Source organism: Coregonus lavaretus (assembly GCF_964263955.1).
Source record: "Coregonus lavaretus genome assembly, chromosome: 8".
Taxonomy (NCBI): domain Eukaryota; kingdom Metazoa; phylum Chordata; class Actinopteri; order Salmoniformes; family Salmonidae; genus Coregonus; species Coregonus lavaretus.
This window is the reverse complement of record NC_139995.1, coordinates 59,645,547-59,660,170: the sequence shown is the minus strand read 5'-3', so window position 1 is coordinate 59,660,170 and position 14,624 is coordinate 59,645,547. Positions and strand designations below refer to the sequence as shown.

General features: G+C 43.4%; 1 protein-coding gene across 2 annotated transcripts in view; it reads left to right on the top strand.

Annotated features, from left to right (window-relative positions):
* cenpp (centromere protein P) overlaps positions 1–14,624 on the top strand; it is a 161,918-nt gene that overhangs the window by 9,398 nt on the left and 137,896 nt on the right. For both annotated transcript variants that reach the window (XM_084166966.1, XM_084166965.1), the window contains exon 6: positions 14,132–14,228. In XM_084166966.1, coding sequence (XP_084023092.1) covers positions 14,132–14,228 — 97 coding nt within the window. The remainder of the gene's footprint in view (positions 1–14,131; positions 14,229–14,624) is intronic.

The following is a 14,624-nucleotide window of genomic DNA, read 5'->3' as shown; positions in this document are numbered from 1 at the left end:
TTTTACATTTTTAGTCAATTAGCAGACGCTCTTATCCAGAGCGACTGAGTGACTATATCAACTTGAACGGTTCTAATTCTTCCTAACAGAAACATCATCACATGTTTTTTTATTTTTCTACAACAATGGCCCATTTTGGCAGGAAAAAACTTAAGGGGGTGATGGTCACGATTTAGTAAAACATTTCATTTCCCATTTTCACTGCTCTGCTCTCCCATAAATCACCATGCTTACACGGTTCAAAACATTCTATTTTATTGAGCCAACATTTTAGTTAATCTGAGAGGTTTTAGTAGTAAAAAAGCGATTTGACACTGTCAACAGTAGTCTGTGTAAGAAGTGAAATCTCCCGTTGAGACAGTGCTAGTCTTATGTAGGCCTAGTTCATATCTGTTAGAGGACCAACGTACTTCCAAAACTCTTAGGATTAGGCTATATATCGGAAAGCATCTATATAAAACCAGCTATATATAATGTTTCCCTGCCATATGGTTCGGTCGAGACAACAGTCCATGTGATTTAGCGGCAGGGATGTAGCTCAGTTGATAGAGCATGGCGTTTGCAACGCCAGGGTTGTGGGTTCGTTTCCCACGGGGGGCCAGTATAAAAAAAAAAAAAAAAAAAAAAAAAATGTATTCACTAACTGTAAGTCGCTCTGGATAAGAGCGTCTGCTAAATGACTAAAAATGTAAATTTATATCCAGACAGAAATTACTGCAGTGTGCATCCACACCCATAGTGGTGCTGTGGCTAGGTCTCTGTCACGCCGTAGCTAGGCCTCTGTCACGCCGTAGCTAGGCCTCTGTCACGCCGTAGCTAGGCCTCTGTCACGCCGTAGCTAGGCCTCTGTCACGCCGTAGCTAGGCCTCTGTCACGCCGTAGCTAGGCCTCTGTCACGCCGTAGCTAGGTCTCTGTCACGCCGTAGCTAGGTCTCTGTCACGCCGTAGCTAGGTCTCTGTCACGCCGTAGCTAGGTCTCTGTCACGCCGTAGCTAGGCCTCTGTCACGCCGTAGCTAGGTCTCTGTCACGCCGTAGCTAGGTCTCTGTCACGCCGTAGCTAGGTCTCTGTCACGCCGTAGCTAGGTCACGCCGTAGCTAGGCCTCTGTCACGCCGTAGCTAGGTCTCTGTCACGCCGTAGCTAGGTCTCTGTCACGCCGTAGCTAGGCCTCTGTCACGCCGTAGCTAGGCCTCTGTCACGCCGTAGCTAGGCCTCTGTCACGCCGTAGCTAGGCCTCTGTCACGCCGTAGCTAGGTCTCTGTCACGCCGTAGCTAGGCCTCTGTCACGCCGTAGCTAGGCCTCTGTCACGCCGTAGCTAGGTCTCTGTCACGCCGTAGCTAGGCCTCTGTCACGCCGTAGCTAGGCCTCTGTCACGCCGTAGCTAGGCCTCTGTCACGCCGTAGCTAGGCCTCTGTCACGCCGTAGCTAGGTCTCTGTCACGCCGTAGCTAGGTCTCTGTCACGCCGTAGCTAGGTCTCTGTCACGCCGTAGCTAGGCCTCTGTCACGCCGTAGCTAGGCCTCTGTCACGCCGTAGCTAGGTCTCTGTCACGCCGTAGCTAGGTCTCTGTCACGCCGTAGCTAGGCCTCTGTCACGCCGTAGCTAGGCCTCTGTCACGCCGTAGCTAGGTCTCTGTCACGCCGTAGCTAGGTCTCTGTCACGCCGCAGCTAGGTCTCTGTCACGCCGTAGCTAGGCCTCTGTCACGCCGTAGCTAGGTCTCTGTCACGCCGTAGCTAGGTCTCTGTCACGCCGTAGCTAGGCCTCTGTCACGCCGTAGCTAGGCCTCTGTCACGCCGTAGCTAGGCCTCTGTCACGCCGTAGCTAGGCCTCTGTCACGCCGTAGCTAGGCCTCTGTCACGCCGTAGCTAGGCCTCTGTCACGCCGTAGCTAGGCCTCTGTCACGCCGTAGCTAGGCCTCTGTCACGTCGTAGCTAGGCCTCTGTCATCACGTGCAGTACTAGTGTTTACAGTGAGGGTAAAAAGTATTTGATCCCCTGCTGATTTTGTACGTTTGCCCACTGACAAAGAAATGATCAGTCTATAATTTTAATGGTAGGTTTATTTGAACAATGAGAGACAGAATAACAACAACAAAAATCCAGAAAAACGCATGTAAAAAATGTTATAAATTGATTTGCATTTTAATGAGGGAAATAAGTATTTGACCCCTCTGCAAAACATGACTTAGTACTTGGTGGCAAAACCCTTGTTGGCAATCAGAGGTCAGACGTTTCTTGTAGTTGGCCACCAGGTTTGCACACATCTCCGGAGGGATTTTGTCCCACTCCTCTTTGCAGATCTTCTCCAAGTCATTAAGGTTTCGAGCCTGACGTTTGGCAACTCGAACCTTCAGCTCCCTCCACAGATTTTCTATGGGATTAAGGTCTGGAGACTGGCTAGGCCACTCCAGGACCTTAATGTGCTTCTTCTTGAGCCACTCCTTTGTTGCCTTGGCCGTGTGTTTTGGGTGATTGTCATGCTGGAATACCCATCCACGACCCATTTTCAATGCCCTGGCTGAGGGAAGGAGGTTCTCACCCAAGATTTGACGGTACATGGCCCCGTCCATCGTCCCTTTGATGCAGTGAAGTTGTCCTGTCCCCTTAGCAGAAAAACACCCCCAAAGCATAATGTTTCCACCTCCATGTTTGATGGTGGGGATGGTGTTCTTGGGGTCATAGGCAGCATTCCTCCTCCTCCAAACACGGCGAGTTGAGTTGATGCCAAAGAGCTAGATTTTGGTCTCATCTGACCACAACACTTTCACCCAGTTCTCCACTGAATCATTCAGATGTTCATTGGAAAACTTCAGACGGGCCTGTATATGTGTTTCTTGAGCAGGGGGACCTTGTGGGCGCTGCAGGATTTCAGTCCTTCACGGCGTAGTGTGTTACCAATTGTTTTCTTGGTGACTATGGTCCCAGCTGCCTTGAGATCATTGACAAGATCCTCCCGTGTAGTTCTGGGCTGATACCTCACCGTTCGCATGATCATTGCAACTCCACGAGGTGAGGTCTTGCATGGAGCCCCAGGCCGAGGGAGATTGACAGTACTTTTGTGTTTCTTCCATTTGCAAATAATCGCACCAACTGTTGTCACCTTCTCAACAAGCTGCTTGGCGATGGTCTTGTAGCCCATTCCAGCCTTGTGTAGGTCTAGAATCTTGTCCCTGACATCCTTGGAGAGCTCTTTGGTCTTGGCAATGGTGGAGAGTTTGGAATCTGATTGATTGATTGCTTCTGTGGACAGGTGTCTTTTATACAGGTAACAAGCTGAGATTAGGAGCACTCCCTTTAAGAGTGTGCTCCTAATCTCAGCTCGTTACCTGTATAAAAGACACCTGGGAGCCAGAAATCTTTCTGATTGAGAGGGGGTCAAATACTTATTTCCCTCATTAAAATGCAAATCAATGTATAACATTTTTGAAATGCGTTTTTCTGGATTTTTTTGTTGTTATTCTGTCTCTCACTGTTCAAATAAACGTACCATTAAAATTATACATTTAACATTTTAGTCATTTAGCAGACGCTCTTATCCAGAGCGACTTACAGTTAGTGAGTGCATACATTTTTCATACTGCCCCCCGTGGGAAACGAACCCACAGCCCTGGCGTTGCAAGCACCATGCTCTACCAAACTGAGCTACAGATCATTTCTTTGTCAGTGGGCAAACGTACAAAATCAGCAGGGGATCAAATACTTTTTTTCCCCCTCACTGTATCTGATTTGATTTATTTTAATGGTGTACTTTTTTACTGAAGCTCAGAGCAGTCTCCTGCTCCACTTAGTAAAAACACATGAAAGTGGATTTGAGCGTCAGTCATTCTAGTTCTAATCACTGGTGCTGGATGGATAAAAGCAATGCAAATACAGTGTGTAGTAGTAGCTGCACTGCTGAATAGAACATTTTCCTGGTTCTATTGGACCATTTGTGTGGTTTTTTTTTTTCCTTTTTTTTTTCTGCATAAGCTCAAATATCTGTCTTGAGTCTTCTGTGTTTGACTGGAGGCAATGAGGAAGCCCGTTGCATAACTAACCGATTTCTCTCCTAAATCTCTGGATTGATTAGTGGGGACTTGTTCTCTCTTTGCAGCAGACCCAAACATGCCGCTGGTCCTCTTAGCCTGTACATCTGGATCGTATTGTCTGGTCTGACTGAGGATCGGTGCTGGCACATGAGACGTGGAAAACCACCGGAGATAATGATTCTCACACAAGTCTGTGGTTTCGTCCCAAATGCCACCCTATTCCCTATTTAGTGCACTACCTTCGACCAGAGCCCTGTGGGCCCTAGTCAAAAGTAGTGCACGGAAAAGGGTGGCATTTGGGACGGATCCTGAGTAGTCTGTATATTTTCTCTGTCTGGGGCAGAGGGCTTTTTTAATCATTACTCAGAGAAAACCCTGATGGCGACATCTCATGTAAACTGCTGACTGGTCTAGCAGAGAGAGATTCCTAGATGCCATGCCAATACAGGCACTAAAATGTTGGAATTACTGATTGCTGACACCTGGGTTGGATTGGAGCTTTTGGAGCGATAAAAACATATGGTTTGTTATGTATAAGATGCATATAAGAGCCTACCTTGTTATGGCAGGACGCCTGAAACAGTATAAAGGGCCAATAGAACAGTGCCTTAAGAAACTATTCATACCCCTTGACCTATTCCACATTTTGTTGTTGCCCGAATTCAAAATGGATTACATCAATGTTTTTTCTCACCCTACCCCACAATGAAAGTGAAAACATGTTTTTAGAAAGTTTGGCTAATTTATTGAAAACGAGATGCAGACATCTAATTTACATAAATATTTCTTTTTTTTGATTCTTTATTTATTCAGGGTAAACCCACTGAGGTCTCATTTCCAAGGGTGCCCTGATCACAACCAAAACAATGTAAAACAAAACAGCAATCAATACAAAACACATTTATGAAAGGTCCTCAATTAACACCCTAAACTGCCCGAGTGGCACCAGAACATCACATTTTTAATGAGTTCTACAAATTGTTAAAACGTATTAAAACTAAAAGCGGATTTACCCGAGGAACCTTTTGAGTTAACCAACGATTTATCTAGTTCTGTGGAGACGAACCAACCCTGTGAACGGGTTTGGTGACTCGTGTTTTTACACTTGAACAACGAAGTTAGGTAAGTCGGAAGCTTGTATAGTAGAGCTTTGTAAACAGACAGGGAATAGTGAATTGATCTACGGTACTTTACTGAGGACCAGACAACCTTTTGATACAGGATGCAGTGGTGAGTATTAAATCTGTTACCTGTGATAAAGCGAATGGCGCTATGGTAGACAGCATCCAATGGTTTAAAAGCAGTGGCTGCTGCATTCTGGTAAATGGAGTCACCATAGTCAAGAACTGGCAGGAAAGTTGACTATACAATCTGCTTCCTGCTGTTTTAGGGAGAGGCAAGATCTATTTCTAAAAAAAAGAAGGCTACTTTAAATTAGCTTTTTAAGTAGCTCATCAGTATGTTTAAAAAAAAAAAGTTAAATCCTTGTCAATCCAAAAGCCCAGATATTTATAGGCGGGAACCCGATCGATGGAAGAACCATTCAATGAATGTCCATCTGAAATGTTTTTGTGAGAATTAGAGAACAACACATACGTGTGCATTTGGAAAGTATTCAGACCCCTTCCACATTTTGTTACGTTACAGCCTTATTCTAAAATGTATTAAATAGTCAATCTAGCCTTAGCCCAAGCTACATTTATTTCCTGTAATTTTTCAGACAATTCATGCATTTTGATCTATCCTTTACTCTTAGCCTTTTTATATGGAGCATGCTTATCTGGAACTGAATATGGATTTTTTTTTTTTACATCCAATCTTTAGCAAAGGTTGAAATGAAAATAGTCTGAGTCTATTAGTGCACAATTCTCTACAATCTGTTCTGAGGTGACTAGAGGACTCCCTCTAGTGGATTTTCAGAGACTATCCTTTCAAACAGGTGGCCAGCTGAAGCAAAATGGTAATTAAAAGCACCACACACTTCCATTTTTGTCTAGTATGGAACCAGAGGCTGTCGGGACCTGCTGGGGCAATGAGGGGGGTGGAGTTTTGATTAAAAGATTTTACTACTCTCTAGAAGTTAGCTGAATTAATACCACTCTCCGATACACAATTCCAAAAATATGTTGATTTTGCTTTTCTAATCAGAGACAGACCTCTATATCTGAAATGTCTTGAAGGACTGCCAGTCAGACGGAGAATCAGTCCATCTAGCCTTAGCCCAAGCTACATTTCTTTCCTGTAATTTCACAGACAACCAAGGATTAGATCTGTGTTTCACCCTTAGCATTTTGTTTGGCGCATGTTTATCTGCAACAAGGAAATAAAACAATTTAAGGGCCTGATCCGAGTAAGTGATTGTTGACACAACCCACCAGTCACTCAACCTCAGCTCAGACAAAAAATGTTGCTCATTAAAATTCCTAAAATGTATCTTTGAAATAGTGCATGAGTGAGATTTAGGTAGCTTAACATCTCTTATGCAAGCAACGGGACAATTGCCACTGAACGCATTGGCAAATATCCCATTGGCTGAGACAATACATGTTAGAATCACCTTTGGTGGCGATTTACAGCTTTGAGTCGTCTTGGGTATGTCTGTATCAGCTTTGCACAAATGGATTTGGGGATTTTCTTCCTTGCAGATTTTCTCAAGCTCTGTTAAGTTAGATGGGTAGCAGAGGAGAACAGCAGTCTTCAAGTCTTTCCACTGATTTTCAATGGGATTCAAGTCTGGGCTTTGGCTGGGCCACTCAAGGACTTTCACATTCTTGTTCTGAATCCATTCCAGCATTGCTTTGGCTGTATGCTTGGGGTCATTGTCCTGTTGGAACGTAAATCTTCGCCCCCAGTCTAAGTTCATTTTCACTCTGAAGCAAGTTCTCATCAAGGATTTGCTCCATTCATTGTTCCCTCTATCCTTACTGGTGTCCCTGCTGTTGAAAAGCATCTCCATAGCTTGATGCTGCCACCACCATGCTTCACAGTAGGGATGGTGCCATCCCCATAGCTTGATGCTGCCACCACCATGCTTCACGGTAGGGATGGTGCCATCCCCATAGCATGATGCTGCCACCACCATGCTTCACAGTAGGGATGGTGCCATCCCCATAGCATGATGCTGCCACCCCCATGCTTCACAGTAGGGATGGTGCCATCCCCATAGCATGATGCTGCCACCCCCATGCTTCACAGTAGGGATGGTGCCATCCCCATAGCATGATGCTGCCACCCCCATGCTTCACAGTAGGGATGCTGCCACCACCATGCTTCACAGTAGGGATGCTGCCACCACCATGCTTCACAGTAGGGATGCTGCCACCACCATGCTTCACAGTAGGGATGGTGTTAGACGGGTGACGAGCTGTGCCTGGTTTTCTTCAGACATAGCGCTTTGCATTCAGGCCAAAGAGTTAAATTTTTGTCTCATCAGACCACAGAATATTTTGCCTTATACTCTCAGAGTCTTTCACATGCCTTTTTTGCGAACTCCAGGCGCGCTGTCATGTGCCTTTTTTTTCTCAGGAGTGGCTTCCGTCTGGTCACTCTCCCATAAAGCCCAGATAGGTGAAGTGCTGTAGAAACTGATGTCCTTCTGGCAGGTTCTCCCATCTCAGCCAAGGAAACTCTGTAGTTCTATCAGAGTGGTTAATGGGTTCTTGGTCACCTCCCTGACCAAGGTCCTTCTTGCCCGGTTGCTCAGTTTGGTCGGACGGCCGGCCGGCTCTAGGCAGACTCTGGGTAGTTCCATATTGTTTCCATTTCCCAACGATGGAGACCACTTGGAAACTTTCAACAGTAGACATTTTTCATACCATCCCCCGGATATATGCCTCATCACAATTTTATCTTGGAGATCTACGGACAGTCCCTTGAACTTAATGGTATAGTTTCTGATCTGACGTGCAACTGTCAACTGTGGGAAATTTATATAGACCGGTGTGTTTCTTTTCTAAATCCTTTCCAAACAAGTGAATTGGACACAGATGGACTCCAATCAAAGTTGTAGTGACGTCTCAAGGATGATGAAAGGAAATTGGACGCACCTGAGCTCAATTTGGAGTGTCATAGCAAAGGGGGTGTGAACTTATGTAAATGAGATATTTCTGTCAAAAACATGTTTTCACTTTGTCATTATGGGATATAATGTGTAGATGGGTGAGAAAGAAAATCTATTTAATCCATTTTGAATTCAGTATGAAATACTCTCTGATGGCACTGTAAATACCACCAGATACACTGTAGACCTAATGCTGTATATACCACCAGATACACTGTAGACCTAATGCTGTATATACCACCAGATACACTGTAGACCTAATGCTGTATATACCATCAGATACACTGTAGACCTAATGCTGTATATACCACCAGATACACTGTAGACTTAATGCTGTATATACCATCAGATACACTGTAGACCTAATGCTGTAGTCATTACGCTGCTTAGTTTGTCTCCTCAGTCTTGTTTGAGTGGGTTTGTCAGGGCCTTGCCATGTTTCCATCAGACCTTTTTATGGCATCTCTTCCCCCTGAATGGAGCTGAGCAGAGCAGGGAACGGAGCTGGGTGCTCCATGGCAGTGGAAACTTCTTCCCGATGCCTCTCAGCCTGGGGGCCCCTGGCCGACAAACATCTGTGGAAAGTTTCTAGAAATGTCAGAGGAGCCTCATCCAACAAGTGGCTGCTGAGTGGGATTGTACTTTTAAATATGGGGCAGAGTTTCCTATTTGTTATGTAGCTTGCATATTCCTACAAGCATCTCCCATTTTCATCAAATCCTGTTTGTTTTTGTGATGTGATAATGTGTTGAGTGGTGCAGTGAGTAACAGCGGTGCCATGACACTATTCTTTTAAAAAATGTATTCTACTTTTTATTTAAGCAGGGAGTCACCATTGAGACAAGGGTCTCTATCAAAAGGGAGTCCTGCATATACAATTTAATAAGACAAATTCTCAAATCAAATACAATATAAAACTAGTCAAAATACAGCAAATATTCAAGGAAAAACGATTACATTCCTCAATAAGAAGGTCCCCAATCAATATTTTAAATTGCCCCGAGTGGCGCCAGAACATCTAATTCTAATGTATTTTGTAGTTGGTTCCAGCAATGAGGTGCTTTAAAACTAAAAGCGGATTTATCTGGTTCTGTGGAGACGAACCAACCTTGTGAACGGGTTTGGTATCTCCATGTTTTTATATTTTAACAGCGAAGTTAGGTAAGTCGGAAGCTTGTGTAGTAGAGCTTTGTAAACAGACAGGGAATGGTGAAGTGATCTAGGGGACTTTAATGAGGACCAGACAACCTTTTTGATACAGGATGCAGTGATGAGTATTAAAACTGTCACCTGTAATAAAGCGAAGGAGCTCTGGTAGACGGCATCCACACGTTTAAGAGTAGTGGCTGCTGAAATCTAGTAAATGGTGTCACCGGTGTCAGGAACTGTCAGGAAATATATATATATATATATATATATATTATAGAATCCCTGGGCAACTGTCAGTTAAAAACGTTTTTAAACTTGACTGTTGACTATTACATTCTCATTCAAAAGGTTGACTGAAATACGCCTGGATCAGGCTTCTTGCAAGTGGTTTGAGAATGATCTGTCAGATAGATATTTATAGGCGGGAACCCGGTCGATAGGAGAACCGTCCAATTAATAAATATGTCCATTATATCCATCTGAAACATTTTGAGAGAATTAGAGAACAAATAATATAGTCTTGCCCTCATTAAGTACACATTTTAAACCAACCAGGGCTTTCTGACATTTTAAACCAACCAGGGCTTTCTGACGTTTTAAACCAACCAGGGCTTTCTGACGTTTTAAACCAACCAGGGCTTTCTGACATTTTAAACCAACCAGGGCTTTCTGACATTTTAAACCAACCAGGGCTTTCTGACGTTTTAAACCAACCAGGGCTTTCTGACGTTTTAAACCAACCAGGGCTTTCTGACATTTTAAACCAACCAGGGCTTTCTGACGTTTTAAACCAACCAGGGCTTTCTGACGTTTTAAACCAACCAGGGCTTTCTGACATTTTAAACCAACCAGGGCTTTCTGACGTTTTAAACCAACCAGGGCTTTCTGTAAGGCAACAAAGTCAAGAAGCCTGATCCAGGCCTATTTCAGTCAACCTTTTTGAATGAGAATGTAATGGTCAACAGTCAAGTTTAAAAAAAAGTTTTTAACTGACAGTTGCCCAGGGATTCTGTAACTTTGGAAAGGCAAGATTACTTGGAAGTTGGACGGTAGTTATCGAAGTCCAGAGATTTTCCGCTTTCCAGATCTAAGGGATAACACCTGAAACAGTTGTCTACTTTCCAGAAGCTTTCCACCATTCTCAGATACACAGGTCAAGAAGTATTTTGCTTTTCTAACCAGAGATCTACATCTATTTCTCAAATGTCTGAAGGACTGCCAGTTGGACGGAGAATCAGTCCATCTAGCCTTAGCCCAAGCTACATTTATTTCCTGTAATTTTTCAGACCATGAATGCGTGAACTTAATGTTTTGATCTATCCTTTATTCTTAGCTTATCTTCAACGGTGTTAAACAGAGAAGTAAAACAATTTAGGACCTGATTCGAATCAGAGGTAGAGGACACACCCTCCCAATGATACAACCCCCAGATCAGACATGAAATGCTAAAATTACCCCCAAGCCATAAGACTCCTGAACAGCTAATCATGGCTACCCGGACTATTTGCACTGCCCCCCCACCCCATCCTTTTTACGCTGCTGCTACTCTGTTAATTATTTATGCATAGTCACTTTAACTCTACCCACATGTACATATTACCTCAAATACCTCAACTAGCCGGTGCCCCCGCACATTGACTCTGCAACGGTACCCCCCTGTATATATAGCCTCCCTACTGTCACTTTATTTTACTGTATATATAGCCTCCCTACTGTCACTTTATTTTACTTCTGCTCTTTTTTTTCTCAACACTTTTTTTGTTGTTGTTTTATTTTTACTTTTTTTGTTAAAAATAAATGCACTGTTGGTTAAGGGCTGTAAGTAAGCATTTCACTGTAATGTCTGCACCTGTTGTATTCAGCGCATGTGACCAATAAAATTTGATTTGATTTGAAAATGCCTCTTTGTAGTAATGCGGGATTTAGGTAGCTTAGCATCTCTTATGCAGGCAATGGGAAAATGGTCACTGAGTTCATTAGCAAAGATTCCATTGGCATTATACTTATGAGGGGCATTTGTTAGAATAATATCTAAAGTAGGAGATTTCTGTTTAAAGTTGGGGCGAGTTGGTTTAGTTAGGCTGAAATATATTTGTACTGAGCTAAATCTATCTGATACTGGCATCAACCAATCCAATGTAAATAGTCCGGGTTGCCATTTGATTAATTGTTCAGCAGTATTATGGCTTAGGGGTAGAAGCCGTTAAGGAGCCTTTTGGACCTAGACTTGGCGCTCCGGTACCGCTTGCCGTGCGGTAGCAGAGAGAACAGTCTATGACTTGGGTGACTGGAGTCTTTGACAACCGCCTGGTATAGAGGTCCTGGATGGCAGGAAGCTGGAAGGCCAGTGATGTATTGGGCCGTACGCACTACCCTCTGTAGCACTTTACGTTGCTCTTTACGAATATGGCGACACCCATCCACCTCTGTCAGATCTAGATACAGTGCCTTCAGAAAGTATTTATATCACTTTTCCACATTTTGTTGTTGTGTTACAGCCTGAACTTAAAATGGATTAAATTGAGATTTTGTTTCACTGGCCTACACACAATACCATATAATGTCAAAGTGGAATTATGTTTAGACATTAGTACAAATGTAATTAAAAAGGAAAAGCTGAAATGTCTTGGGTCAATAAGTATTCAACCCGTATGTTATGGCAAGCCTAAATAAGTTCAGGAGTAAAAATATCCTTACCAAGTCACATAATAAGTTGCATGGACTCACTCTGTGTGCAATAATAGTGTTTTAACATGATTTTTGAATGACTACCTCATCTCTGTACCCCACACATACAATTATCTGTAAGGTCCCTCAGTCGAGCAGTGAATTTCAATCACAGATTCAACCACAAAGACCAGGGAGGTTTTCCAATACCTCGCAAAGAAGGGCAGATATTGAATATCCATTTGACCATGGTGAAGTTATTAATTACACTTTTGATGGTGTTTAAATACACCCAGTCACTACAAACATACAGCCGTCCTTCCTAACTCCGTTGCCGGAGTGGAAGGAAACCGCTCAAGGATTTCACCATGAGGCCAATGGTGACTTTAAAACAGTTAGTGTAATGGTTGTGATAGGAGAAAACTGAGGATGGATCAACAGAATTGTAGTTACTCCAAAATACTAACCTAAATGACAGAGTGAAAAGAAGGAAGCTTGTACAGAATATAAATATTCCAAAACAGGCATCCTGTTTGCAATAAAAACTGCAAAAAATGGGGCAAAGAAATTAACTTTGTCCTGAATACAAAGTGTTATGTTTGGGCAAATCCAATACAACACATCACTGAGTACCACACTTCATATATCAGAAATGGCGGTGGCTGCATCATGTTATGGGTATGCTTGTCATCGGCAAGGACTAGGGAGTTTTTTAGGATAAAAATAAACTGAATAGAGCTAAGTCCTAGAGGAAAACCTGGTTCAGTCTGCTTTCCACCAGACACTGGGAGACTAGAGGAAACCCTGGTTCAGTCTGCTGTCCACCAGACACTGGGAGACTAGAGGAAAACCTGGTTCAGTCTGCTTTCCACCAGACACTGGGAGACTAGAGGAAAACCTGGTTCAGTCTGCTTTCCACCAGACACTGGGAGACAAATTCACCTTTCAGCAGGACAATAACCTAAAAACACAAGGCCAAATATACGCTGGAGTTGCTTACCAAGACGACATTGAATGTTCCTGAGTGGCCTAGTTACAGTTTTATTAAATAGGCTTGAAAGTCTATGGCAAGTCTTGAAAATGTCAATGATCAACAACCAACTGACAGAGCTTGAATATTTTTTTTTTTTATAGAGCATGAAAAATGTGCAAATATTGTACAATCCAGGTGTGCAAAGCTCTTAGACTTACCCAGAAAGACTGATGGGTGAGAATACGACCCAATTTAATCCATTTTGAATTCAGGCTATAACACAACAACATTTTGAATAAGCCAAGGGGTATGAATTATTTCTGAAGGCGCTGTATATTATAACCAGTCAGAGACTCATCAGAATTCAGCATAGACTTCTTTTAACCAAGATTAAAAAAATAATCAGAATGCCCACGTTGGTTTGAGAAGCCAGAGTTACAATAAAATCGATTTTAGAACTCAAACTTCTGGTATTTACATGAATCAGTCCAAGGCCGCAGTTGCGGGATTTCAGATCAGACGGAGTCTCTAAAACAGCCATGCTATGTTCAGTAGGTAACCCTCTGTTTCAAGCCAGCCCTACAGTATCTTGTAGCTCAGTTGGTAGAGCATGGCGCTTGCAACGCCAGGGTTGTGGGTTCGTTTCCCACGGGGGGGGGGGGGGGGGGGCCAGTATGAAAAAATGAATGCACTCACTTAACTGCAAGTCGCTCTGGATAAGCTAAATGACTAAAATGAATAGATGCAAGATCTCCCAGGACTTTTAGGACCATTTAGGTCTCCAACGAGGACGTGATTTAAAACAAGAGTCAATGAGGGTTATCTGTTGCGGGCCAGGACTGAAATCCCATCACTTGTTTTAGGGATTTCATATTGATTTCAAATTGCAGAGCGGAGGACAAGTAGGACCTGTTGCTGTTCTTGATAAGGTTCAGTGATACTGTATGATAATGTGCTGTGATAATGTGTGATAATGACCGGGATAGTATAAAAGTAATCCTTCTACCCACCCCCCCCCCCCACCCCCCCAAAAAATGATTAGGAAACATTTATAAATATACTCTAAATTTTAAGAATTGAACAATTAGAAAAATATTTAAAAAAAAACATATTGTGAAGTGGTTGTCCCACTGGCTATCATAAGTTGAATGCACCAATTTGTAAGTCGCTCTGGATAAGAGCGTCTGCTAAATGACGTAAGTGTAGTGATGTAGTGTGGTGACTGACTAACAGTGTTTTTATGTTTTCCCGCAGAGCGGAGGACAAGCGGGACCTGTTGCTGTTCTTCAGGACCGTCAGGAGGTTCTCTGAAAGATGCGAAGACAGACGCAGAACATTCCAGCACTTCCAGGTAGGACTTACTTGGTCCTTTCACTGCTCGCATAGGCCATGGACAACAGCACAGCTCTCTCTCTCTCTCTCTCTCTTCATGTGTGACCCAAGTCTTGCACACCTGCCTCAAGGAATCGTCTTTTATCCAGGTATGACTGACTGACTGACTGAGTGCCGTTAAACACTCCCCTCGTTGCTGTCACAACGGGAGGATCGATCTGCTGTAACCCGCATAGACGGCAAGGTTGCAGCAGAACTTTTAGTCAGACTAGAAATACATTTCCATGAATGCTGAAGCCAGGCACTCAAATTAAAAATTAAGAGGATAGAGAAGGATACTTTTTACTTTGGCCACATTGAATAACCACAACCCGTATCTGAGTCCCAGGGAACATCTGGCAGGGTAAAATAAACA